The sequence below is a fragment of the Diceros bicornis genome, chromosome 34 (genome assembly GCF_020826845.1).
Source record: "Diceros bicornis minor isolate mBicDic1 chromosome 34, mDicBic1.mat.cur, whole genome shotgun sequence".
Lineage (NCBI taxonomy): Eukaryota > Metazoa > Chordata > Mammalia > Perissodactyla > Rhinocerotidae > Diceros > Diceros bicornis.
The window spans coordinates 37802454-37829684 of record NC_080773.1 but is presented as its reverse complement, the minus strand read 5'-3'; the positions used below and the strand labels follow the sequence as shown (position 1 = coordinate 37829684).

Genomic DNA, 27231 nt, shown 5'->3' with positions numbered 1-27231 from the left:
GGGCGCTGGGGAGGGGGATGGGGAGTGACTGGCTGTGGGTACCAGGTGCCCATTTTGGGGGTGAGGAAAATGTTCCATAATGGATAGTGGCGATGGTTGCACAACGCTGTGCACGTACTTAATGCCCCAGAATTGTGCACTTTAAAGTGGTACAAATGGCAAGTTTTATGTTATGTGTATCTTACCAGGAAAAAGAAAAAAAGGAGGGGAAAGGGAAAAAAAGGAAAAGAAGGCAGAAGCAAGGGAGAGAGAGGCAACCCCCGGGGCGTCGCCGGGAAGGGACAGCTCCGCGAGGCGCGGATGGCCGCCGAGTCCCGGGAGGGGCTGTGCGGAAGCCCCTCTGCCCTCGGCGGCGCTCACGGGGCGGCGTGGAGCCTGCAGTGGTCAGAGCTGCACGGCCCGCGGGAAGGCCCTGCCGCACTCGCCGCACGCGAAGGGCCACTCGGGGGCGCTGCGGGGCGCGGGCGGCGGCGCGGGCTCCCGGGGCCCCGGCGGCGCCTCTTCCCGGGCGGCCGCAGCGGGAGGATGCTCCGGTGGCCGCGCTGGTGCTCCATGAAGGGCGTGACCCACATGAAGGTCGCCCCGCACGCGGCGTAATCGAAGGGCCGCGCCCCGGCCGGGGAGGGGACTCCGGGGTGCACACCGCTCGCGCCGCCGCCCCCGAGGTCCTGCGGGGGGCTGCTGCTCGGGGCGCTCGGGGCGGCGGGGCTTGCGGCCGGGCGGCGCGGGGGACTCGGGGGCACGGGCCCCTCCAAAGCCGGCCCTTGGCCGCCGGGGCCCCGAAGCGCAGTGTCCCCGGGGGCGCCCCCTTCTGCCCGCTGGTTCCCCGAGGGCCGGGGAGGGTCCTGGGCCTGCCCGGGGACGGGGGACGCGTTGCCCGGGGCTCTGTCTCGGGCCAGTCCACAGGGAGGCTCGTCCCAGACACTAGGCTTCGGAGGCGAGTGGGCCGGGCCTGGGGAGGGGGAGAGAGAGGGGTCGTTAGTGGGGGGCCGCACCCTGGGCGTCTCCCGGGCCCCCCAGGGGGTGTGGAGAAGAGCAGGCAGCCAGCGACCTGTACTCAGCCCGGACTGCGCGCCCTCGAGCCTATCCTTCCTTAAGATAAAGGAGCAGTGGGGTTGGGGGGCAGTCCCCAGAGCCCTGGGCCCCCTCTTCCTCACCTGGGCTGGCCCCTGCGGGGACCCCTTGCTCCAGCATCCTCAGTCTGTCCGCCTTCGGCTTGGCCAGCCCGTTCACGCTGGGAGGCTGAGGCTCTGGTGGAGGAGCGGAAACGTCTGAGTGGCTGTTTGGGGGGCCCCTAGAGGGTCCCCATATTTCAGCCCCCACAGTTAGTGTGCACGGTTTCTGGGCAGGGAGGTGTGAGGTTCACCACTGAAGCCCCCGAACGCCACCCATTACCAAAGTCTATGGCTGGGATGGGTCCCTGATCCTTAGCCAGGCCCCAGCTCCCCTCCCAGCCCTCAGGATCAGGCAGGACCCAGACACTCACCCAGTGAGCCGAGGGTGCAGGGCCCCTCGGCCCGCGCCCTGGTGTGGGGACTCAGATGTAGCTGTGGCCACTAGCCCTGCTGGGGGAGCCCCAGCTCGGATGCCTGGAAAGACAAACACAGTCCTGCTCAGCAGCTGCCCCACACCACCCTGGCTGGGAGAGAACTGTCTTCCCCATGCCACAGCACAGCAGAGGGATGGCGTTGCCCGTCAAAAATTGTCAAAAATCCAGGAATAGCGAAATTAAAGCCACCAAGCCAATGCATAGTATTTAGGAAGAGTTTATTGTGTGTATAAGAACAGTTCAAGAACTAGGAGCTTTCAAATCCAAAACTGATGTGAAGCTCAGAGGCCTGATGTTACAGGGTGGGGTATGCAGTGCAAGTGAGGAGGGGGTGGGACCTTTACTATGGCAGTTATCACAATGCGGGTTTGGCATCAGGCGCGGGGGATTGGTTCAGTCATTATCTTATACTGTTTTTAGGAGGATGACTTAAATTTCTTTTTTTTTTTAGAAGTCTTCACTTTTTAAAAATTTTGTATTATTTATTTTTATTTTTGGTGAGGAAGATTAGCCCTGAGCTAACATCTGTTGCCAATCTTCCTCTTTTTGCTTGAGGAAGATTGTCCCTGAGCTAACATCTGTGCCAGTCTTCCTCTACTTTGTATGTGGGACGCAGCCACAGCATGGCTTGATGAGTGGCGTGTAGGTCTGCACCTGGGATCCGAACCTGCCAAGTGGAGCTGGTGAGCTTAACCACTATGCCACCGGGCTGGCCCTGACTTAAATTTCTTTTACGATTATCAGAGGCATTTACAAGAGGCGGCCCAAGTTAAGTTTCATTTGTTTTGCAGAATAAGCTAAATTAAGTTTCACTTATGTGACTTAATGGTTTTCTCCGCTCAGGGAATGTTCACGTCTGGTCTCCATTTTGTATTTAATTTAAACACCCCAAATGCACATTACCAGAAGGCTGTTACTAGGACCATCGACATAATTCGAGGGCCCCCCTGTGCACGATGGAGGCGCAGGGCCCCTTTGTGATGGTTAGTTATGTGTCAATGTGACCGAGCTAAGCGATCCCAGATCGCTGGTAAAACACGATTTCTGTGTCTGTGAGGGTGTCTTTGGAGAAGTTTAGCCTTTGAATTGGTAGACTGAGTCAAGAGGAGCATCCTCACCAATGTGGGTGGGCGTCACCCAATCTGTTGAGGGCCCACATTGAACACAAAGGCAGAGGAAGGCAGATTCGCTCTCTCTGCTTGGGCTGGCACAGCTGTCTTCTCCTGCCCCTGGGCACGGGCCCCCTCCTTGGTTCTTGGGCCCTGGAACGCAGACTGGGACTTACACTGTCGGCTCCTCTGGTCCTCAGACCTTCGATGGAACTAGCTCACTGCCTCTCCTGGGTCCGCAGCCTGCAAACGGCAGGTCGTGAGACTTCTTAGCCTCCATAATTGTATGAGCCAATTCCTTATAATAAATCTCTCTCTCTATCTACATAAATCCTATTGGTTCCATTTCTCTGGAGAAACCTGACTAATACACCCTCGTTTGAAAATCATTGACAATATCACGGCGGCGACAGCAGAGCATTAAACAGTGCACAGGGCTGTGGGTGAGGACTCAAGTCACTATCACCTACCAGGGCTCTGAACTGTCCCCGACAGCTGCGCAGTCCCTGAGAACAAGCCCCCTGGGAGGGTGACATGCTGCAGTGGGGCTTGAGGTCCCACCTGTCACCTATAATGCTCCCGTCAAATGTCCCACCATGGGCATACAAATCCCACCCAAAGTGGGGTCACCGCCTCCTTGGAGCTTGCTGCTGATGAGGAGGAATCTGAAACGGACAGGCCTGGCTTTGCGTCCAGGCTCCAGGCCCACTCGCTGTGTGACCCTGGGTGAGGAGCTTTCCCTCTCTGGGCCTTAAAGGGGACATCTGCGCAACATGCTCAGAGCGAGGCACCCAGCAAGGGCTTTGCAAAACCCCGCTATGGTCGCTGGATCATTTAGGGTGCGTGGCCAGAAGAAGAACACGGAAACACCACTCAATACAAATTGACAAGATTCGAGAGAGTGTGTTGGGACAAAACCAAAAAAAAAAAGGAGAAGCAACCGGGAGGTCAGGCACACATTGGCAAGGCCCGTCTTGGGCTGGTCTCTCTTTCTGCTGCTCTTGCCCCACCATCCTGGGGGCTCGGGGGTCTAAGGCCCCAGGGGAGGCCCAGAGGGGTTTGCAGATGAAAGGCTCTCCGGATGAGACAGGACTGATGAGGGAGGGCCTGGGGCTGGGGTCGAGTGGGAGGAAATTAAGGTCCAAGAGTCTTCGTTTTCAGGTTGGGAATATGTGGATGGTGTGTTTGGCTGGATTATTGGTTTTCTGTTTCTTGCTAAATGCTAGTTTTGATTGTACAGCAAACATCCGCTGAAACAGTCACCAGAGGAGCCGCCACCTGCAAGGAGGCAGGCGAGCCTCCCTTCGCTCTTCTTGCCGGTTCCCGACCTGAGACCCTCAGCGGCCTTGACGTGGCCAAGGACGAGGAGGGGCTGAGGGAGAGAGAAGCCCCGGGCCTCTGTGTGTGTGTGTGTCTGTGTGTGGCACTTAGGGCGGGTTTAGTCCTGACTTGGAAGCACGGCGGCCATCCAGTGCCGTCTGAGGGTGCGGACACACTCACAGGCCAGTGGAAACCAGGCCCTCCCCGGGCTCTTTCTGCACCTGCAAATGCAAGAAACGTTCCCAGATCCCGCACATCAGCCTTGGATCATTCCAGGGACAGTGAGTGGGACATGGGGACCCAGTTCTGTCGGTCTAACCAATCAAGAAAAAGAAAACAAGAATAATAGGGAAATGTGAATGCCAACCGGCTATCTACTGCTGTTGAGCGATTATTGTTAATGGTTTTATTGAGGCAATAGTGCTAGGTTATGTTTAAAAGAGCAAGAGACTTGGTGGTTGCCAGAGGCACAGGGGTTGTGGGGAGAAGGGATGAAGGGGGTCAAAAGGTACAAACTTCCAGCTGTAAAATAAATAAATCCTGGGGATGTAACGTACAGCGTGGTGATTATAGTTAATAATACTCTATTGTATATTTGAAAGTTACTAAGAGAGTAGATCTTAAAAGTTCTCATCACAAAAAAAAATTTGTAACTATGTGTGGTGCCTGCTGTTAACCAGACTTAGTGTGGTGATCATCTTGCAATATATACAAGTATCAAATCGTTAATGTTGTACACCTGAAACTAATATAATGTTGTATGTCAATTATATCTCAATAAAAATTAAAAAATAAAAAATTTTTAAAGCAAAATATTACAGATACAGTTAAAAAAAAAAAAAAAAGAATCTTTGAAGCCCAGGCCCTCCCTGCAGTGCATGGAGATGATATGTAAGCACATCTGTGATTTCCGTGGGGAGAGTCCAGGATGGAACAGGGGTTCCCTCAACATGTTTGGCTACATGTCAGACACCTGTGGTCCACCCAGGGCCGACTTCTCCAACAGGCGCCAGAAACATAGTGTCCAGGGCCCTTGAAACTTTTTTTGGAGGAGGGGGTTTCTCATGATAATGTTTTAATTTCTTTTAAAATCAGACGGAAAAAAAAAATGAACATAGTGACTATTCAAGCCTGCAATATATTCATATTTATACCAATGTGGTCATAAAATATAACTTTTAATATTATTTTGTGGAGGCTCATGAATATAATTTTTGATATTATTATTATTTTTGCTGAGGAAGATTCATCTTGAGCTAACATCTGTGCCAGTCTTCTTCTATTTTGTATGTGGGCTGCCACCACAGCATGGCTGCTGATGAGTGGTGTAGGTCTGCACCTGGGAACCAAACCCGGGCCACCAAAGTGGAGTGCACTGAACTTAACTACTGGGCCATGGTGCCGGCCCTGATATTATTTTTATGGGGCAAAAGTACTGACAGCCCGCAAAAGTCCAGCTACAACCCTGGGTCCATTACTCTGTTCTCTCTTCTTTGGTGTATGTAGTGTGTATTAGTTTCCTATGGCTGCTATAAGAAATTATGACAAGCTTAGTGGCTGAAAATAACACAAATTTCTCTCTCACAGCTCTGGAGGCCAGAAGTCCAAAATCAGTTTCACTGGGCTCAAGTCCTAGTGTCGACTAGGGCTCCTTCCTCCTGGAGGCTCCAGGGAAGAGTGTTTCCTGGCCTTTTCTCAGCCTCTAGAGGCGCCCACATTTGCCTCATTTTGGAATTTGTGGGCCAGGTGAGAGATCTGGAGTTCAGCCTTCCTGGGCGTGTGAGAACAGCCTTGCACAGTGCTTGGATGGAATGTCCCTGAGCCTGTGACAGGAGTGGTGCCCATGATGCCCTGGGAATGCAGGAGTGTGGAGTTATGGGCCCTGGGCTCACCTGGGATGGGTCTCTCTGGGACCTCGGGCTCTTCTCATCTTCCTCCTCGCCAATGCTCCCATCCTGGTGGTCAGTGAGAGATACCAGAACTGGGTGAGGGAAAGAGATGGTGAGAGAGGCCTGTGCGACCCAGAGCCCCCAAGTCCCCAGATACCCTTCATAGGGAGGGCAACAGTTCTCAGGAGCATCTCTCAAGACCCCCAGTGAGGCCGAGGCAAGAGCAACGATGTGCCACTGCTTCCATCCTTCCAACAAGCTTCTAAATGCAGCCCCACCCCCCTGCTCCAGACTCTCCATGGCTTGTGCCCATGATGAGCCAGGCATGAGCCTGTGGTGGCCCCTGGGGCAGCTGAGGGCAGGTCTTCTCATCCAACTCTCCATGCCCACGCGTGCCCCTGAGGGACCCATGAGGACCTTCACTGCAGCGCCAACTAACAAGGAAAGCCTGGACCCCAGCCCTCATCCCACAAGCAGGAAGCATTTAAAGGCATGCTGGAATATTCCTGAGGTGGAATGCTGTCAAGCAGCGCAGGTGATTGAAGCAGGATCTACCACAAAACACAACGTAGCAGGAGAAAAGCCAAGGCAAAATAAGAGCTACAGAAGGACACCGTTTATAGAAGATTTAGGACATGGGCGACAGAGCCGTATACTGTTATGGATCCAAAATGAGAGGGAAAAGTACAAACACACAAGTGCAAGGGAAAATTCAAGACCTTGCCCCCTCTGGAGCAGGGGGGAGAGAGGGGGCAACAGGAAGTGGAGATGTGCACTGGGGACCAACGAACTCCACGGTGTGTTATTTCTTCAAAAACAACCCAAAGCCAGGAGGTTGGGCTCTGAGATGGCTGCAGGGCAGGCACATGGGTATTCATTATAATACTTCCTCCATGGTTTTGTAGGCTCAAAATATGTCATATAAAAAGCAAACAGTTGCTTTGGAAGACAGTTTGGCAGTTACTCAAAAAGTTAAACATAGACTTACCATATGACCCAGCATTGCTACTCCTAGGTATAGACCCAAGGGAAATGAAAACGTGTCCACACAAATACTGGTACATGAATGTTCATAGTGGCGTTATTCACAACAGCCCCAAAGTGGAAATAACCCAAATATCCATCAACTGATGACTGAATAAACAAACTGTGGTTATCTATCCACACAGCGGAATGTTATTCAGCCATAAAAAAGAATGAAGTACTGATACAGGTTACAACATGGATGAACCTTGAAAACCTTATGCCAAGTGAAAGAAACTATACACAAAAGGTCACGTGTTGTATGATTTCGTTTATATGAAATGTCCAGAATAGGCAAATCCATAAAGACAGAAAGTAGATGAGTAGTTGCCAGGGGCTGGGGTGGGGAGAGGGAATGGGGAGTGATTGTTGATGGTGTGAGGTTTCCTTTTGGGGTGAAGAAAATGTTCTCGGATTAGAGAGTGGTGATGGTTGCACAACTCTCTGAATATGCTAAAAACCACTGAATTGTACATTTTATATAGGTAGATTATGTGGTATGGGAATTATGTTTCTATAATGCTATTTTTTTGTTGATGTTTTAATAGTTTATAACATTGTTAAATTTTGGGTGGTACGTTTTTGTTTGTCCATCGCTGTATATATGTCTCCCTTCAGCCCTTGTGCCCACCCCCTACCCGCATTGCCCCTGGTAACCACAATACAGTTTTCTCTGTCCATGTGTTGGTTTATATTCCACATATGAGTGAGATCATACAGTGTTTGTCTTTCTCTGTCTGGCTTATTTCACTTAACATAATACCCTCCAGGCCCATCCATGTTGTTGCAAATGGGACGATTTTGTCTTTTTTTATGGTTGAGTAGTATTCCATTGTATATATATATACCATGTCTTCTTGATCCAATCATCATTTGAGGGACACTTAGGTTGCTTCCACTTCTTGGCTATAGTGAATAATGCCGCAATGAACATAGCGGTGCATAAGCCTCTTTGGATTGTTGATTTCAGGTTTGTTGGATAGATTCCCAGTAGTGGGATAGCTGGATCATAGGGTATTTCTATTTTTAATTCTTTAAGGAATCTCCATACCGTTTTCCATAGAGGCTGCACCAGTTTGCATTCCCACCAGCTGTGTATGAGGGTTCCTGTTTCTCCACATCATCTCCAACATTTGTTGTTTTTTGTCTTGGTGATTATAGCCATTCTAACAGGTGTGAGGTGATATCTTAGTGTTGTTTTGATTTGCATTTCCCTGATGACTAGTGATGTTGAACATCTTTTCATGTTCCTATTGGCCATCTGTATATCTTCTTTGGAGAAGTGTCTGTTCATTTCCTCTGCCCATTTTTTGATCAGGTTGTTTGTTTTTTTGTTGTTCAGTTCTGTGAGTTCTTTATATATTATGGAGATTAACCCCTTGTCAAATATGTGTTTTGCAAATATTTTCTCCCAGCTGGTGGGTTGTCTGTTCATCTTGACTCTGGTTTCGTTTTTCTTGTAGAAGCTCTTTAATCTGATAAAGTCCCACTTGCTTATTTTTTCTTTAGTTTCCCTAGTCTGGGTAGGCATGTCATCCGAAAAGATTCCTTTATGACCAATGTCAAATAGTGTGTTGCCTATATTTTCTTCTATGAGTTTTATAGTTTCAGGTCTCACTTTCAAGTCTTTGATCCATTTTGAGTTAATTTTTGTGAATGGTGATAGCAGATGGTCCACTTTCACTCTTTTGCATGGGGCTGTCCAGTTTTCCCAACACCTTTTATTGAAGAGACTTTCCTTTCTCCATTGTATGTTCTTAGCTCCTTTGTCGAAAATTAGCTGTCCGTATATGTGTGGTTTTATTTCTGGGCTTTCAATTCTTTTATTTATTTTATTTTTTTTAAAGATTTATTTATTTCTTTTCCCCCCAAAGCCCCATTAGATAGTTGTATGTCATAGCTGCACATCCTTCTAGTTGCTGTATGTGGGACGCGGCCTCAGCATGGCTGGAGAAGCGGTGCGTCAGTGCGCGCCCAGGATCCAAACCCGGGCCGCCAGCAGCGGAGCGCGTGCACTTAACCGCTAAACCACGGGGCTGGCCCAATTATTTTATTTTATTTTATTTTATTTTTTATTTTATTTTATTTTATTTTATTTTTCTCCCCCAAAGCCCCAGTATATAGTTGTATGTCATAGCTGCACATGCTTCTAGTTGCTGTATGTGGGACGCGGCCTCAGCATGGCCAGAGAAGCGGTGTGTCAGTGTGCGCCTGGGATCCGAACCCGGGCCGCCAGTAGCAGAGCCCGGGCACTTAACCGCTAAGCCACGGGGCCAGCCCCTGGGCTTTCAATTCTGATCCATTGATCTGTGTGTCTGTTTTTGTACCAGTACCATGCTTTTTTTATTACTATTGCTTTGTAGTATGTTTTGAAGTCAGGGATTTTGATGCCTCCAGCTTTGTTCTTTTTTCTTAGGATTGCTTTAGCTATTTGGGGTCTTTTGTTGCCCCATATGAATTTTAGTATTCTTTTTTCTATTTCTGTGAAGAATGTCATTGGGATTCTGATTGGGATTGCATTGAATCTGTAGATTGCTCTAGGTAATATAGACATTTTAACTATGTTTAATCTTCCAATCTATGTGCATGGGATGTCTTTCCATTTCTTTGTGTCATCATTAATTTCTTTCAATAATGTCTTGTAGTTTTCATTGTATAGATCTTTCACCTCCTTGGTAAGATTTATTCCTAGATATTTTATTCTTTTTGATGCAGTTGTAAATGGTATTATCTTTTTGAGCTCTCTTTCTGCTGGTTCGTTATTAGCATACAGAAATGCAACTGATTTTTGTAAGTTGATTTTGTACCCTGCGACTTTGCTGTAGTTGTTGATTATTTCTAATCGTTTTCCAAGGGATTCTTTAGGGTTTTCTATATATAAAATCATGTCATCTTCAAATAGTGAGAGTTTCACTTATTCGTTGCCTATTTGGATTCCTTTTATTCCTTTTTCTTGCCTAATTGCTCTGGCCAAAACCTCCAGCACTATGTTGAATAGGAGTGGTGAGAGTGGGCAGCCCTGCCTCATTCCTGTTCTCAGAGGAATGGCTTTCAGTCTTTCCCTGTTGAGTATGATGTTGGCTGTGGGTTTGTCATAAATAGCCTTTATTATGTTGAGGTACTTTCCTTCTATACCCATTTTGTTGAGAGTTTTTATCATAAATGGATGTTGTATCTTGTCAAATGCCTTCTCTGCATCTATTGAGACGACCATGTAGTTTTTATTCTTTGTTTTGTTGATGTGGTGTATCACGTTGATTGATTTGCAGATGTTGAACCATCCCTGCGTCCCTGGTATAAATCCCACTTGATCATGGTGTATGATCTTTTTAATGTATTGCTGTATTCGGTTTGCCAATATTTTGTTGAGGATTTTTGCATCTATGTTTATCAGCAATATTGGCGTGTAATTTTCCTTCTTTGTATTGTCTTTGTCTGGCGTTGGTGTCAAGGTGATGTTGGCCTTGTAGAATGATTTAGGAAGTGTTCCATCTTCCTCTATTTTTTGGAATAGTTTGAGAAGGATGCGTATTAAATCTTCTTTGAATGTTTGGTAAAATTCACCGGAGAAGCCATCTGGTCCTGGACTTTTACTTTTTGGGAGGTTTTTGATTACTATTTCAATCACTTTACTTGTGATTGGTCTATTCAGATTCTCCATTTCTTCTTGGTTCAGTTTTGGGAGGTTGTATGAGTCTAAGAATTTATCCGTTTCTTCTAGATTGTCCAATTTGTTGGCATATAATTTCTCTTAGTATTCTCTTATAACCCTTTGTATTTCCGTGGTATCCATTGTAATTTCTCCTCTTTCATTTCTAATTTTATTTACTTGAGCCTTTTCTCTTTTTTTCTTAGTAAGTCTGGGTAAGGGTTTGTCAATTTTGTTTATCTTCTCAAAGAACCAACTCTTTGTTTCATTAATCCTTTCTACTATTTTTTTTGGTCTCAATTTCATTTATTTCTGCTCTGATTTTTATTATTTCTCTCCTTCTGCTGACTTTGGGCTTTGTTTGTTCTTCTTTTTCTAGTTCATTTAGGTGTAATTTAAGGTTGCTTATTTGGGCTTTTTCTTGTTTGTTAAGGTGGGCTTGTATTACTATGAGTTTCCCTCTCAGGACCGCTTTTGCTGCATCCCATATGGTTTGGTATGGCATATTTTCATTTTTGTTTGTTTCCAGATAGTTTTTGATTTCTCCTTTAATTTCATCAATGATCCATTGGTTGTTCAGTAGCATGTTGTTTAATCTCCACATTTTTGTCACTTTCCCAGTTTTTTTTTTCCATAGTTGATTTCCAGTTTCATAGCATTATGGTCTGAAAAGATGCTTGTTATGATTTCAATCTTCTTAAATTTATTGAGGCTTGCTTTGTTTCTGAACATATGGTCTATCCATGAGAATGTTCCATGCGTGCTTGAGAAGAATGTGTAGTCAGCTGTTTTTGGATGGAGTGCTCTGTGTATGTCTACTAGGTCCATCTCGTCCAGTTTTTCATTTAAGTCCACTATTTCTTTATTGACATTTTGTCTGGATGATCTATCCATTGATGTAAGTGGGGTGTTAAGATCTCCTACTATTATTGTGTTGTTGTTAATGTCTCCTTTTAGGTTTGTTAATAGTTGCTTTATGTACATTGGTGCTCATATGTTGGGTGCATATATATTTATAAGTGATATGTCTTCTTGGTGGAGTGTCCTTTTTATCATTATATATTTCCCTTCTTTGTCTCTCTTAACCTGTTTTATCTTGAAGTCTACTTTGTCTGATATGGGTATGGCAACACCTGCTTTCTTTTGTTTGCCATTAGCTTGGACTCTTGTCTTCCATCCTTTCACTCTGAGCCTGTGCTTGTCTTTATAGCTGAGATGTGTTTCCTGGAGGCAGCATATTGTTGGGTCTTGCTTTTTAATCCATCCTGCCACTCTATATCTTTTGATTGGAGAGTTCAATCCATTTACATTTAGGGTAATTATTGATATATGAGGGCTTAATGTTGCTGTTTTGTCACTTATTTTCCAGTTCTTTTGCATTTCCTTTGTTTCTTGTCCCATTTGTTTTGGACTTCCAATTCAATTTGGTTGTTCTGTCTTATGACTCTTCTAGTTTTCTCTTTGTTTATCATATGTGATTTTGTTTTGATTATTTGTTTAGTGGTTACCTTGAGGTTTGTATAAAAAATCTTGTGTATGAGATAGTCCATTATCTGATGGCCTCCTATTTCCTTATACTAAGTCAGTTCAGTCACTTTCCTCTTCCCCTTCTAAGTCGTTCTTGTTATACCTTATTCTTTCTTGTGTTGTGGGTATGATGAGGTTATATTTATTTTTGGTGAATTCCTTCCTTTGATCTTTGATTTTGGTATTTAAGTGGTTGCTAACCTATTCCGGTAAAGATCTACTATTTTTCTGATTTTGTCTACCTGTTTTTCTCCTTGCTCCAAGCTTTGTATTCCCTTTCTTTTCTTTTTTTCAGGCCTGAGGGCCTTCTTGAGTATTTCTTGTAGTGGGGGTCTCGTGGCCATGAACTCCCTTAGCTTTTGTTTATCTGGGAAAGTTACTATTTCTCCATCATATTTGAAGGATATTTTTGCTGGCTAGAGTATTCTTAGCTGAAAGTTTTGTATTTCAGTATTTTGAATATATCATTCCAGTCTCTCCTAGCCTATAGAGTTTCTGTTGAGAAATCCGCTGAGAACCTTGATGGGAGTTCCTTTGTACGTTATTTTTTGTTTTTGTCTAGCTGCTCTTAATATTGTTTCTTTGTCATTGACTTTGGCCAGCCTTACCACTACATGTCGTGGAGTGGGTCTTTGCCTGTTGACGTATTTAGGTGACCTATTGGCTTCACTTACTGGTATTTCCTGCTCTTTCCCAAGATTTGGGAAGTTCTCAGCTATTATTTCCTTGAATAGGCTCTCTGTTCCTCTTTCCCTCTCTTCTCCCTCAGGAATACCTATGATTCTTATGTTACATTTCCTAATAGAGTCAGATATTTCTCGGAGACTTTCTTCATTTCTTTTTAGTCTTACTTCTCTCTCCTCTTCCATCTGGAGCATATCTGTATTCCTATCCTCTATAATGCTAATTCTTTCCTCCATATTGTCACCTCTGTTCTTTAAAGATTCCAGATTCTCCTTTATCTCCTCCATTGTGTTCTTCATCTCCATCAGTACTGATTGGTTTTTCTTTATGATTTCAGTCTCTTTTGTGAAGAAACTCTTAATCTCATTGAATTGTTGGTCTGTGTTGTCTCGTATTTCATTGAGTTTTTTTATGATAGGTATTTTGAAATCTCTGTCGTTTAGCTTATGGATTTCTGTGTCTTCAGGGTTGGTTTCTGGATGCTTGTCATTTTCCTTCTGGTCTGGTGATTTCATGTACCTTTGCATTGTGGTTCCTGTATTGGCTTTGTTTTTCCTCATCCTGGAAATATCTGGTTGCAATTTCCACCCACCACCACTGTGTGGGGGTTAAAGGCTGTGTAATCTGAGCCCCCTGCGCTCTGCCCCAGCTGTTTGCTGTGATCTGCCGGCCACTTGGTCTGGTCTGGTAGGCTGAGCTGCAGTGTCCAGCTTGCGGGGAGGGGAGGGACTCTCTCTGTTGGCCACTGGGTCCTTGGCGTGGGGGGCTTCTCACTCGCCCCTCGTTATCTGCTCTCCTGGGGTGCTCAGATGTTGATGTACCCCTGTAGCAGTTCTGAATCCTCTGTGTGGGAGTTTCCCACTGGCTGAGAGAGTCCAAAGAGCTACGGTTTCCCTGCAGAGGGTCGCCCCTCCCCCCTCTCTGGGAGTTGCATGGACCCGGATCGCCGATCTGATGGGGAGGGAGAAGAGTTCTCCTTACCTCTCCCCACTTTCTCTGGGGGCCCAGCACATTCCACTCGCAGATGTGCAGCAGTGTGGATCTTTCCGGTCTTGCTTTTCGCTGTCTAGGAGTCTGTTGTTCGTCTGTGACTGTTCCTTTTGTTGTATCTTATTGGGGAAAGAGTTTATGGGAAAGCTCACTCCACCATGATGCTGACGTCACTCCAAGAGTGTATAAAGCTATTATTTTTTAAAAAGAAAACACAAGAGTAACATCACCAAAAATGGCAGAGTAGGGAGCTCTCCAAATCCATCCGTCCACTAAAGCAACAACTAAGCTGCAAAACTTTCAGAGCTCACTTTTTCAGAACTTGAATCTAATAAAAAACTTACAACAATGAGGAGAGTGCTTAATAAAGAAACAAGCTGCTAAATTTCACAAGAAAGGGTTGTGGCATTTTAACTTACCTGCCTACTAACCCCCTTCTCCAGCTAGAAGGTGGCTGTGGGCACGGCAGTCCATGTTCCTGGTGTGGCTTGCCGAAGTCACAGGAGGCAACACATATCTTGTTCTCAAAGAACTTTGGTTGTGTGTTTTGACATGTCTGGTGACTCCCTGAAGGGTTGGTTCAGGGGTTTACCTGTGTTATGTCCCCTCAGAACTCTCAGGACTGGAGTGGCCTCCCGAGCAGCATTTGTCAAAGCATTTAAAGGCATACACTAGCCACAACCACCTGAAGCAAGGGATAAGAGCTGGAGCAACAGCAGAGAGCCCTGAAAGCTTAGGAAGGAAGAGGCTGGGGAAAGAGGTACACGTGGTAATAAGGGGTTTACTGGGGAGTCTAGCAGCCATGCACATGCCCAGCACTAGTCACATCATAGGAAACATGAGAAGACCCTAAGCTTTCATCTCTGGTTGACCTTTAGGCTCCAAGTAAGCAGGAAGTGAAGGCTCAGGCAGAGTTGTAAATGGTGTGGCTAAGCACTGAAGGAGCATCTCAACTCAGAGCCAACCTACAAAAACCAAGAGAGTATTACTTATTTATTTATTTAGGCTCCAAGCATTTAAGGAAATCTCTGCCAAATCACTAGCTGACCACCAAATTAATGAAACAGAAACTTTAGTGACCACATACAACAAAGAACATCATCTTCACAAAAATAGTTTTAAAAAGTCACTAAAACAAACAATTACAACCTGCAACAGGCAGCATAAACAACCCTGAGGGGGGAAGAGAATCTGATCTCCGGAGTTACCACATTATATTACCAAATATTCAAAATGTCCAGTTTCCAACAACAAATTAAAGAGGCATGCAAAGACACAGGAAAGTATGGCTCAATCACAGGAAAAAAGAAATGAACAGAAACTATTCCTGAGAAAGCCCAGATGTTGGTCTTACTAGGCACAGGCTTTAAATCAACTGCCTTAAATATACTCAAAAAGCTAAAGGAAGCCACGAACAAAAAGGAAATCAGGAGAATGATGTTCTCAACAAATAGAGGTATCAGTAAAGAGACAGATATTATTTAAAAGAACCAAATAGAAATTATGGAGCAGATAAGTCCAATAACTGAAATGAAAAATTCACTAGAGGGGTTCAACAGCAGATTTAAGCAGGCAGAGGAAAGGACTGGTAAACTTGAAGACAGGTCAATTAAAATTATACAGCCTGGGGAGCAGAAAGAACAAAGAAGGAAGAAAAGTGAGCAGAGGCTAAGGGACCTGTGGGACACCATAAAACATACCAACAGATCCATAATGGAAAGCCCAGAAGGAGAGGGCAGAAAGAGGTGCTGAAAATATTCGAAAAGATAATTGCTGGAAACTTCCTAAAATAGATGAAATATGTGAATCTGCACATTCAAGAAGCTGAACAAACTTCAAATAGGATAAACTCAAAGAGATCCACACTGAGACACACTATAATCAAACTGTCATGTGGTTCAACACATGAAAATCAAGCTATGTAATGCACCACATTAATAGACCACAGGATCATGTCAGTTGATGCAGAAAAAGTATTTGATGTAATCCAAAACCCTTTAATGATAAAAACACTCAGTAAACTAGGAATAATAGGGAACTTCTCAACATGATAAGGGTAATTGTTGAAAAAACTATAGTGAACATCGTAATTGTGAAGGACTGAAAGCTTACCCTCTAAAGAAACAAGGATGTTTGCTTTCACCACTTCCATTCAACATTGTACTGGAAGTCCTAGCCAGAGCAATAAGACAAGAAAAAGAAATAAAAGGCATCCAAATTGGAAAGGAAGAAGAAAAACTCTCTATTCACACATGACATGAGCTAATAAATGAATTCAGCAAAGTTGCAGGACCCAATATCAATACATAAAAATCCATCGTATTTCTATACAATAGCAATGAACAATCCAAAAAGGAAACTAAGAAAATTCCATTTATAATTCCATATTCCATTTATTCCATTTAGGAATAAATTTATCCACGGAGGTGTAAGATGTGTACACTGAAAACTACAAAACATTGCTGAAAGGAATTAAAGAAGACCTAAATAAATGGAAAGACATTCTGTGTTGATGGATTGGAAGATTTAACGTTGTTAAGATAGCAACACTACCCAAGGTGATCTATAGATCTGATGCAATCCCTATCAAAACCCCAACAGCCTATTTTCTTCTCTTTTTGCAGAAATAGAAAAGCTGATCCTAAAATTCATATGGAATTTCGTGGGATCCAGAAGAGCCAAAACAATCTTGAAATAAAAGAACAAAGTTGGAGGACCTGTATTTTTTTATTTCAAAACTTACTACAAAGCTATGGTGCTGGCATAAAGACAGATATACAGAATGAAATGGACCTGAGAGTCCAGAGGTAAGCCCATCCATCTATGGACAACTGATTTTTCACAAGTGTGCCAAGACCATTCAATGGGGGAAAGAAGAGTCTCTCAACAATGGTGCTGGGACAACTGGTAATCTACACGCTAAAGAAGGAAGTTGGACCCTTACCTCACACAATATACCGACAATGCCTGGTGCTCGCCAAATGCCCATCCCACACTGTCTCTTCCTGCTGTTCCTGGTCACCCACCTCCTCCCCCTCGGCTACTGGCTGTGCACTATCCACTGTGCACACACTGTGCACCACTGGTGTCTGGCACTGCCCGTGGCCCAAGAACCACCTGAAGGCGAATGCAAAGCTCTTGCTCTCACGCAGCTCACATAAACCAGGACAGACAACAGACACACAGGGGAAAGATAAACCCTATAAACATCACAGAGGGGTGAGGGCCCTGGAGAACATGAGTGGGGTCCCGCATGGTGGTCTCTCCGAGGGGATGTCTGAGCCAGGCCTGGGTGATGAGCCGGCTGGATCCTCTCCCTCTCTCTCTCTCTCTCTCTCTCTCTCTCTCTCTCTCTCTCTCTCTCTCTCCAGGCTCTCTTGCTCTTGCCTCCCTGTCTCTCCGTGACCGAGAGCATCACTGCCAATGACACAACACAACACTCTGAGGCACCCAGGTTCCTGGCTGAACCCGAGGGAGGGACACACCATGAACTGAGACAGGAGAGACCAGTCACCAGCCGTCAGGGACTTCCAGTGAAAATACTCCGTCTGTCTTCACCCTGCGCTTGCACCAGGTGGCTGGAGAGGGCGGCCCACAGGAAAGAGGAGAGTCAGGCTCCTGTCAGATTCTAGCTGGGCGTCGGGCACCCTGTCCACAGCCCCCTTTCCTCAATGCCCATCTCAACCTGCCCCTTCCCACTCGACACTCTCCAGGAGCCTCCCCTCCCAAGGGATGAAACCCAGCCTTGAGGCGGCAGCATGCAGCTGCCACCTGCCTGTATCCCTGCCTTCCAGGTGTTCACATGGCAGGTGGAGAAGCCACATCAGGCCCAGTCGTTTGCCGCCCTGACTACCTCACTGTCCGCAGGACTGCAACGGTGCCCTGGGCAAAATGCAAACGCAGGCCCCTTGCTGGAAAAGGACGGAGAACTTTGGAGAACTTCGCAACGGCTAAGCATTGAAGCCAGACCGGGCTCTCCTGAGCTCGAGGCCCTGCGGGTGCAGGGGTCCCCCAAGTACCAGAAGCAAACGCTCATTGGCCCCTTTGCCCCAGGAACAGTGAGATCCCAGGGCCGCTTTATCTGCCCTGCGTGTCTTCATGATGCCACAGGAACCCGGGGATGCGACGCCATTGAGCGCCCTCTGATGCGGACTACGCTCGCGCCTCTGCAAGCAGGACATCAGAGCTGTCCCGAGTGCGTCCGCCGGCTTCCCCGGGCAGCAGCGTGGAGACGGAACCCTGTTTTCTGTGAACTGCAAGGCTTTTCTGAGCGAGAGCGTGGAGATGCCCCGATCCCAGCACCCGAGCCAAGCAGGGTCCTGAGGAACCTCCTCCAGACGGTGCGGTGGGGCCTGAGCGGACAGCGGGCGGTCTGGGACCAATGACCACATGCACGATGGATAAAGAGTTTCACTTCAGACCCCACGGATTTATTGCTAACAGGCAGTGGGGGTTGCCACCTGCTCACAAAATGGCCATCTCTCCCCGGGCCTTTGTCTCTGCGGTGCCGTCTACCCCGCGTCCCCACCCACCCACGCGCTCACTGACACTCCTCCCCAAGCTGTGCGGGAAACAGGGGGTTCCCCCATTCCGCGCTGCCTCGGCTGCTTTCCGGCCCATGCCTGCTTATTTTGGCCTCCCAGCATCCAATTCCTGCATTTTCGTTGACATTACTAGGAAAGAGAGAGCCCACGGGACCAGGCCCTGGGAGGATGGAAGCTCCACACGGGGCCACAGGGGCAAGACAGCATGGGACAGAGTCCCCGCAGGGGAAAAGGGACCTGAAGGGGAGGCGTGGGGTCAGGGTCACCTGCAGGCCCTGCAGCTACTGGAGTCCCCTCTGACTGCTGAGCTTCCAAAACACCCTGTGACAACTGCGGACCTGGGCGTCCATCTTTGCAGCCAGCCGCTGGGTTTCAGGGATGGGGTCTGCGCCCCACGGACGGGCGCAGGGGAGGGAGCAAGGATCTGCAGGATTCCAGGACAGGGCCTGAGGCAGCATGGTCCACAGCTCTGTGCGTGGGCTGAGGGACGCAATGTTCTTCTAAGGGAGAGCAGACAGACGCAAAGCCACAGGCCAGATGGACACATGCTAAAATGGAGGCATCTTCAAGTACCAACTGAGAGAAGCGAGGCAGAGGCTGCAGCACAATGACATTTATGTAAAAGAAAATTAAAAACAGGTGCGTGGAACGACAATGCGCGTTGTGTAGACACAGAGAGAAGGTTTGCTCGATGGCCTGGGGCGCTGCTGGTCTGGAGGGGGATGGGGACAGGAGCAGGTAGGGGTGGGTGGGAGCAGTGCTGGGTGGATGCAACAGTTTGAGTCCCAAAAAGAAAAAGAAGCGTGATCCTTGGGCGCCAGGCCATGGAGAGGTCTGCCAGAACCCAAATCCGGCAACTTCTCCCCCCACATCCACTCCGTCTCGGGGTGCAGCCTGTCCGCTCACCTTCCTGCTGCGACATCTGTGTGAGATCCTCCACCAGGCTAGCAGCCTCCCCGCGGGTGCGGGGCGCCTGTGACTGCACCCAGGTCCTCATCCTGCTGGGCAGCGCGCCCAGGAACTGCCCCAGCACCAGCAGCTCCAGCATCTCCTCCTTGGAGCGCACCTCGGGCTGCAGTCACTGGCAGCACAGCATCCAGAGCCGGCCCAGCGCGCGGGGCAGCCCGCCCGCCACGTGGTACTGGAACTGCCGGAAGCCCAGGCGCCAGGCCTCGGCGTCCCCAGGGCTGGCCAGCTGGGAGGCCCTGTCCTGCTCACTCGGGGCTGGGGTCTGGGGGAGGCTAAGGCTTTGGCCAGTGGGAGCATCTCTCCGGCCTCAGGGGGTGAGCCAGCTGGACCCCAGGACAGTCCCAGCAGCTTTGGACAGACCCAGATGGCAGCAGGCGGATGCAGTCAGCAGTCAGCGGCCTACAGAGAGGGGCAGGCACAAAGTGTCCACATTAGATGGTGGCCCTCCCTGCTCAGGACCCCCACTTGACTCCTCACCAACTTCTCCTGACCTCCAGTGCCCCAAGGAACTGACCCGAGCCCTCCCCATCTCATTCCGACCTAACCCCCTTCCATACAACCCTCTCGGGCTACAGGGTGTTGAAGATGAGGCACTGGTCACCCCAGAGCCTCCGTGTCTGCTGTTCCCACCCAAACTCACCCCTGATGTTCATCCTGGCTCAGATGTCACTACAGCAGGGAGGGCTTCCTGGACACTCTGGTTCAGGTTGTCCTCTGTCCTCTCATCCTCACTATGCTGTCCTCACAACCCCCATTCCTTCCTAAACCATATCGTTTCCTTCTTTAGTTGAGTGTCTACCTCCCCCTCTTTCATTCAGTCGTTCACACGGTTTGCTGAGGAGCTGGGAAGCAGGAATTCCTGCCCTGAGGGAGTGGCCAGCGCTGTCCAACGGAACTTCCTGTGAGGATGGAAGTATCCTCTGTCTGTGCTGTCCAGCACGGTAGCCCCCAGCCACATGTGGCTCCTGAGCACTTGAAATAAGGAACTGGATTTTACATTTAAATTTCCTTTAAATGGAAACAGCTAGATATGCTGTGTAATAGTGCAGGAGTGGCCTCCTGCTGTCTTCCTTGCCTTTTCTGCCAAGTGGCGGGGTGGGGGACACGCCGACGCTGATGTGGGAAGGGCAATGAAAAAATAGCCTTGTGCATTTTCCAACCTTCTTATAGTGAATATGTAAAACCAAAGAAAATGTTGAAAGTTGTAAAAACAAAAATGTGCAGGGATTTTTTTTAAAAAAAACAATTGTACTCTACTGATCTGCTGGTGAAAGTACAAACTGGCGCGACCTTTCTGGAAAGCACTGTGGCGGCTTGTATATCAAGAATGTTCCAGAAGTTCGCATACTGTGGAATTTGTCTGAAATCTGGACAAAGATTTAGACACTAAGATTCACAACAAAAGTGCGCAACAGTCGAGCTTGGCAGGATCAGGTACCCTCCCATCACATGGCAGAGTTTTAACAATTGTGCAAAACACATGGCAACACTGGCAACATCATAAGGTGCTCAAGGGAAGCACAGACACGACGTATAGATGGTATGAGGTGCAGGGGAGAGTGGGATGCAAAATGACAGATGAGGGGCCTGAAAAGGACCCCCGGGAAAGAGGCCCAAAGGTGGCCAGCTGGGTGCTTTCTGTTCTTCATGCTTCTCTGAGTCTCCCCCAAATGGTATTGTGATCATGTGTGACCTTCATTGTGGGGGGAAAAGAAAAAAGAACAAAAATATTTAGGAAGGACTTTTAATGACATGGGAAAATGCTTATGATACGACAAGTGAAACGCGGACGGGTATTCCAAGTGATTGTTCCTTCTTGACCCTCTGGTGCATGTTTCATGTCCACGTGTTAACAATCAGGGAGAAAGCAGGTGTCCAGGGGCAGGAGGGGTGACTCACGAGGGCTGTGCCCCGCCGGCAGCCCTCGAGCCCGCTTCTGGACCAGCACCCTGACTGGCGGTTTACAAGCTCACTCATCCCTGCTGAGACCACAGGCAAAAATACTCACGCTGTAGTAACACTTCCATACACATATTTTTGAGAGGGGAAAAAGAGCCCATTTGCAGCTCCACGGGTTCAAGCAGTCCCTCTGCTCTGGGGTCTAGGATCTACCCTTCCCTCTCCCGCACTCAGCAAAGCAGGCCCCAGGCAGAGTCCAGGGTGGAGGACTGCAGCCCCTCCACACCCTCCAGGTCTTGGGATGGAGTCTATGTGAGGAGATGCTGAGTTTACGCGAGAACTAGGTCAAGTGGGCTCCTAGCTGAAAGCCTAGGGGTGAGGGTCTGCGGTCCATGTGGGGCCTGATGTCCTCAGGTGGGGGTGTTGGGCCCATGTAGGGGTCCCAGGCTGATGAGAGGGTCCTGGGCTGATGTGGAGAGCTTGAGGTTTACATAGACGGAAGGATCTGGGGTCCACATGGGGGCTGCTGTGGTGGTCCTGGGGTCCTGGAGATGCACTTTGGGGGGAACCTGGGATTGATGTTTGGGGGGGGTCTCTGAGTGTCACTTGTGGGGCTCAAAGCCACATGGAAGAGCCAGGTTCCCCTGGGGTGGCCCCAGGATCTGCAGCCGAGGCCCCACGTCGCAAGGGGTGGGGGGCAGGAGGCTCTGGCGCTGGCCCTGGACACCGAGCAGACGGTAGAGAGATTCTCGAATGAATACGTTGGTGTGTCCGAGACGGGGGCCGCCCGGGGCCGGGAGCTCCATAACTGAGTGCCAATGGATGAGAAGAGGGGTGAGAAGACCGGGAATGAGGGGAGGGGGCCCCTGAAGAGGTGGGTGGGTCCTGGGCTGCGGGGAAGGGAGGACCTGGCCGGGCCGAGTGGGAGTGGAGTGGACAGAGGAGGCTGGGGGGCTTTCTGTCCCAAACTGAGGGGGACGCCGCCCGGGCTGGGGCTTGGCGGGAAGGGGCGCCCGGTCCCCTCCGACGTCGACCCCTGCCCCCCAGGACTCCACGTGGCTCCCGGGCGCCCCGTCTCCCTCTCCCCCGGGGACCCCTCGACGGCTCCCCGACCCCCCTCGGCCCGCCGCCGGCCTCGGCTGCGACTCTCGCCGGTGCCCGTCTTCCTCCGACGCGGGCCAGCTCCCGCCGACTCCGGCGCCCTCGGCCCGCCCGCGGCGCCTCCCCGGGGCCGACCAGCCGGGGGCGCGCTGACGGACGAGGGACAGGCGGCGGGACGGCCGGACGCGCCGCGGCGGACTCACCGCGCGCAAGCTCCGCTCCGGCCAGGAGCGCTCCGCCATGGCGGCGCCTCGGCTGAGATCAAGCCCAGCCGCTGCCGCGCGGACTACAACTCCCAGAACCCCTTTGGCCTGGAGGGGCGCGCAGACCCGCCCCGCTGCGACACGAGCTGCAGGACTCTCTTACGGGCGCGGGGTCGTGACGCACAGGGCCACGGGGGCCAATCGGAAGCCACCCGGGATGAGTTCCCCCGCCCCCACCGTTCCCTGGAGTCATCCTGGATCAGGATTCGGTCGCCGTGGCAACGGTGAACGCCGCCTGGGGAGCGAGGCGGGGATGGAGCCGAGGCGGGGCAGCGTCTGCAAGGCGCACCGAGCGACGCGGTTGGACGCTCTCTTTGCAAGGTGGCTGCCAGACGGAATGCAAGAATTCCACTTAAACAACGAACGTTTTTCTTTTTACTATAAGTGTCTTATATTTAGTATGTTAAAAATTTTTTTAATATGACTGTTTAGTATAGTACATCCCCGAATTAGGATTGCCAGATTCAGCAAATAAAAAACACAAGAGGCCCAGTTAGACTTGAATTTCAGATGACAATGAATGTTTTTTAGTATTAGTTTATATTTAGTATTAGTTTATATAGTTTATAAGTACATCCCAAATATATAGTATATTTGGGATGTACTTATACTAAAAAATTATTCATTGTTTATCTGAAATTCAGATTGGCCGTAAGATAATGATTCAAGGAGGCTCCACAGCTCTGGGACTGAGCTCCAGATGGCTGCAGCTGCCCAGTGCTGAGATGGGGAAGCAGGAGGGTAGGGGTGGGGCTGGGGGGCTGCCAAAGAAGATGGGGACCCCACTTCCAGGAGCCTAGGACTGAATGCCATTCATCCACTGGACAGCGGTTTATTGAGTGCCTGCCAGGTGCTGTTCTAGGCCCTGAGGGTGAGCAGTACATCAGTGAGCAGGACTGTTGAGGCTTTGGCCTCAAGGGGCCGGCAGTTTACACACCAGTGAACAAATAAAGCAGATGCTTGCTTGCTGGAGTGTGAGTGCCCTGGAGAAAATAAAACTGGGCTCGGAAATAGAAAGTCTCAGGAGTAGCAGGAGGGGCTGCTTAGCTGGGTGGTCAGGGCTGTGCCTCTATCTCATGTCCTGCTGGCTGCTGGTCCCCAGAGTGTTGTATTCAAGCAGATACTTGTTGTGTGCAAAAGCCACAGATGGGAAAATAAAATGAGGGTGCTGAGGGCTTATTATTCTCCTTCTGTAAATGAGGCACCTGTAATGACATGAGTCCCCTGGTTCATTTTCTTGGTAGCTGAAATTGGCCTGGCCCTTCGGGGCAGCGAAGGCTCATTTGTGCTTTATAACTGCGACGCACCTTAGGAAATGGCTCTTGAGAAAACATTCACTTAGTTTGTCTCTAGAGCCAGGTGAAAGACATGGTCATAGCGTCATAGCCACTTGAACACTAGATCCACTGGGAGGCAGCCTGGTACCGTGAAGAGGTTTCCAAACTTTTTGTAAGCAGCAGAAACTTTTGTTCCAAATGACATTAGGGTAAACCTCAATTTAAAAAGTAAATCGGCTGGAAGAAGAACTGCTGTGATTGCCAGGGGCTGGGAGGAGGGGGAATGGGGAGTGCAGCTAACGGGCACGGGGTTTCTTTGTAGGGTGATGAAAATGTTCTGGATTAGATAGTGGTGATGGTTGCACAACCCTGTGAATGTATGAAAAACTGCTGAACTGTACACTTTAAAGGGGTGAACTTTATGCTGTGTGAATTATACCTCAATAAAAATGTCGTTAAAAAAATGCAGAACTGTTTGAGTTGTGGGAAGATCTTGTGTGGCCACATCGCACTCAGAACTCAACTCCAGATGGATCTGGGGCTTGAAGCCAAAAGCAAAATATTAAAAGTTTTTGTGGGAAATATTTGAGAATGTTTCTAACTTTCGGGTTGAGACAGATTTCTTAGATAAGACACAAAAACTGCTCACCATCCCTGTGCCAAGATTACACAGATGCTGTCCTACCAACATGTGAAGATGGCAACCATCTGATAGTGATCAGGGACACACAAATCAAGACCACAGTGACTTTTTATTTTATTTCACACCCACTCGACTGGAAACACTTAGAGATCTGACAACATCAAGGACGGAAAGGATGTGGCTCTCAGGCCCTCTTCTACATTGCTGGTGGAGTGTAACGTGGTGAGCTTTGGAAAACATTTTGGCATCTTCTAGTTCACTTGAACATCTGCGTACCCTGTGATCCGGCCTGTCACACCCAGGGATGCTTCATGCACTGCTGTGCTGAAGAGCCAAACACCCATCAGAGAAGGAGGGCTGCACTCTGCTCTGTTTACACAGCGGAATATCACACAGAGAAAAAGCACCGTCTATGACAGACGCCAGCAAACTTTTTCTGCAAAGGGCCAAATAGTGAATATTTTTGGTTTTGTTGGCCGTCCAGTCTCTGTCGCAGCTACTCAACTGTGCTGCTGCAGCGTGAAAGCAGCCATAGACAGTACGAAGAAGGATGGGCATGGCTGTGTTCCAATAAAACTTTACTTGTAAAAGCAGGCAGCAGGCCAGACTTAGCCTTGAGGCTGTAGTTTGTTGACCCCTGAACTACAAGGAGGATGAGTCTTTGCCCAAGCTGGAACTTCCTTCCCCCAGAGAGCTGCTGGCGGCTTCCCACCTCCGCTAAAGCAGCGCCGCCCAGACAGCTCTCTCAAGTCCCCTCTGCTTGCATTCTTCCTGACGCTTTTCACTTTTTAGATTATTTTTGTGTTTACTTGTTTAATTGATTTTTCCCCCACACAAGGCAGTCTCTTTTGGAAGGCTCGATGACGGGGAGAAACTGGATTCCTGCTGGGTTCTCCAGGTCACTCTCAGCCTTCCGCACTCAGGAGGAGATGGAGAGGGTGGCACATTAGCCGAACCCTGTGTGGCAGCAAGAGGGTCAGGGATGGAGGACATCGAGGCAGCTTGAGCTTCACACTCCACCTGCCAGCTGGACGAATTCTCAAACCGCCATTCTGTTGTCTAACACCATAGATTGGTTTCGCCTTTTCTGGAACTTCATAGAAATGGAATAGTATTATGCATCCACTTCTGTGGCTTTCCCTCGGCATGTCTGTGAGATCCACCCATACTGCTGTGTGTGTCAGGGTGCTTCCTCTCCATGGCTGCGCAGTTTTCCGTTATATGGGTATATGGAGACACGGTTTGTTTCTCCACTCACCTAGTGGTGGACATCTTGGGTTATTTCCAGTTTGGAGTTCTTATTAATAAAGCTGCTATGACCATTTGTGTACAAATCTTTGTGTGGACATTGGTTCTCTGGATTTGCCTGTTCTGGAGATTTCATAGAAATAGAATAATATGTGGCCTTTTGTGTCTGGCTTCTTTCACTTGGCATAAGGTTTTCAAGGTTCATCCACGTTGTATCGTGTGTCAGAACTTCATTCCTTTTTATGGTTGAATAATATTCCATTGTATGGATAGATGTAATTTTGTTTCTTCTTTCATCAGTTAGTGGGCATTTTGGATTGTTTCCACTTTTTGGCTGGTATGGATGATGCTGCTATAAACGCTCACGTGCAAGTGTTTGTGTGGACGAATATTATCATTTCTCTTGAGGAGTGGAATCGCTGGTTCCATGTTTAGCATTTTGAGGAACGGCTGGACTGTTTTCCAAAACAGCTGCACCAATTTATATTCCCACCAACAGTGCACAAGAGTTCCAATTTCTACACATCCTCACCAGCACTTGTTATTTTCCTTTTTTTATTTTTATTTATTTATTTTTGTGTGTGAGGAAAATTAGCCCTGCGCTAACACCTGTTGCCAATCCTCCTCTTTTTTGCTGAGGAAGATTGGCCCTTTAACATGCGTGCCCATCTTCCTCTACTTTATGTGGGACGACTGCCACGGCATGGCTTGATGAGTGGTGTGTAGGTCCGTGCTCGGGATCCGAACTTGTGAATCCTAGGCCGCCTGAAGTGGAGTGTGCAAACCTAACCACTACACCACCGGGCCGGGCCCTATTTTTATTTTTTATTGTAGCCATCCTAGTAGCCAGCCCCGGTGGTCTAGTGGTTTAGCTTTGGTGGTCTCACTGCTGCGGCCCAGGTTCCTTTCTTGTCAGGGAATCACACCACCCATCTGTCAGTTGTCATACTGCGTTGGCTGCATTGCTGTGATGCTGAAAGCTATGTCACCAGTATTTCAAATACCAGCTGGCTCACCCATGGTGGACAAGTTTCAGCAGAGCTTTCAGACTAAGACAGACTAGGAAGACGGACCTGGCCACCCACTTACGAAAAACTTGGAAACGAAAACCCTAGAGTAGCAGCGGAGCCTTGTCTGATATAGTGCCGGAAGGTGAGAGAATGGCACAGAAAGACTGGTTAAGGCTCTGCTCTGCTGTCTACAGGGTCCCTAGAAGTCAGAATCCACTCCACAGCACTAACAACAAGCATCCTAGTGGGTGTGAACTGGTGTCTTACTGCGGTTTTGATTTGCAGGTCCCTGATGGCTAATGGTGTTGACCATCTTCTCTTGCACAGAGGGCAGCAGCCACCCCTGACTGGGCAGATAGCACCATTTCCTGCCCTGTGTTGGAGAGACGCACCCGCCCAGCCTGGGCCAGGCCTCCAGCTGCCACCTGGAGCTGAACATGCCTGTTCCTCTGCTTAGTGGCCTTGGTGGCCCTGGGACAGGAGGCAGTGGTCCAGGGCCACCTGCAGCTCTGGGGACGTCCCCCATCTCCAAAGGCT

The 27231-nt window shown here is 48.7% G+C and overlaps 1 protein-coding gene across 1 annotated transcript; it reads right to left on the bottom strand.

Annotated features, from left to right (window-relative positions):
- Positions 1–384: 384 nt before the first annotated feature.
- Positions 385–21958, bottom strand: ZSCAN1 (zinc finger and SCAN domain containing 1). The gene is given in 7 exon segments (XM_058530810.1): positions 385–542; positions 644–952; positions 1158–1248; positions 5871–5959; positions 19191–19531; positions 19614–19652; positions 21759–21958. Coding segments are annotated over 7 exon segments (1227 nt in total).
- Between the last annotated feature and the right edge of the window lie 5273 nt (positions 21959–27231).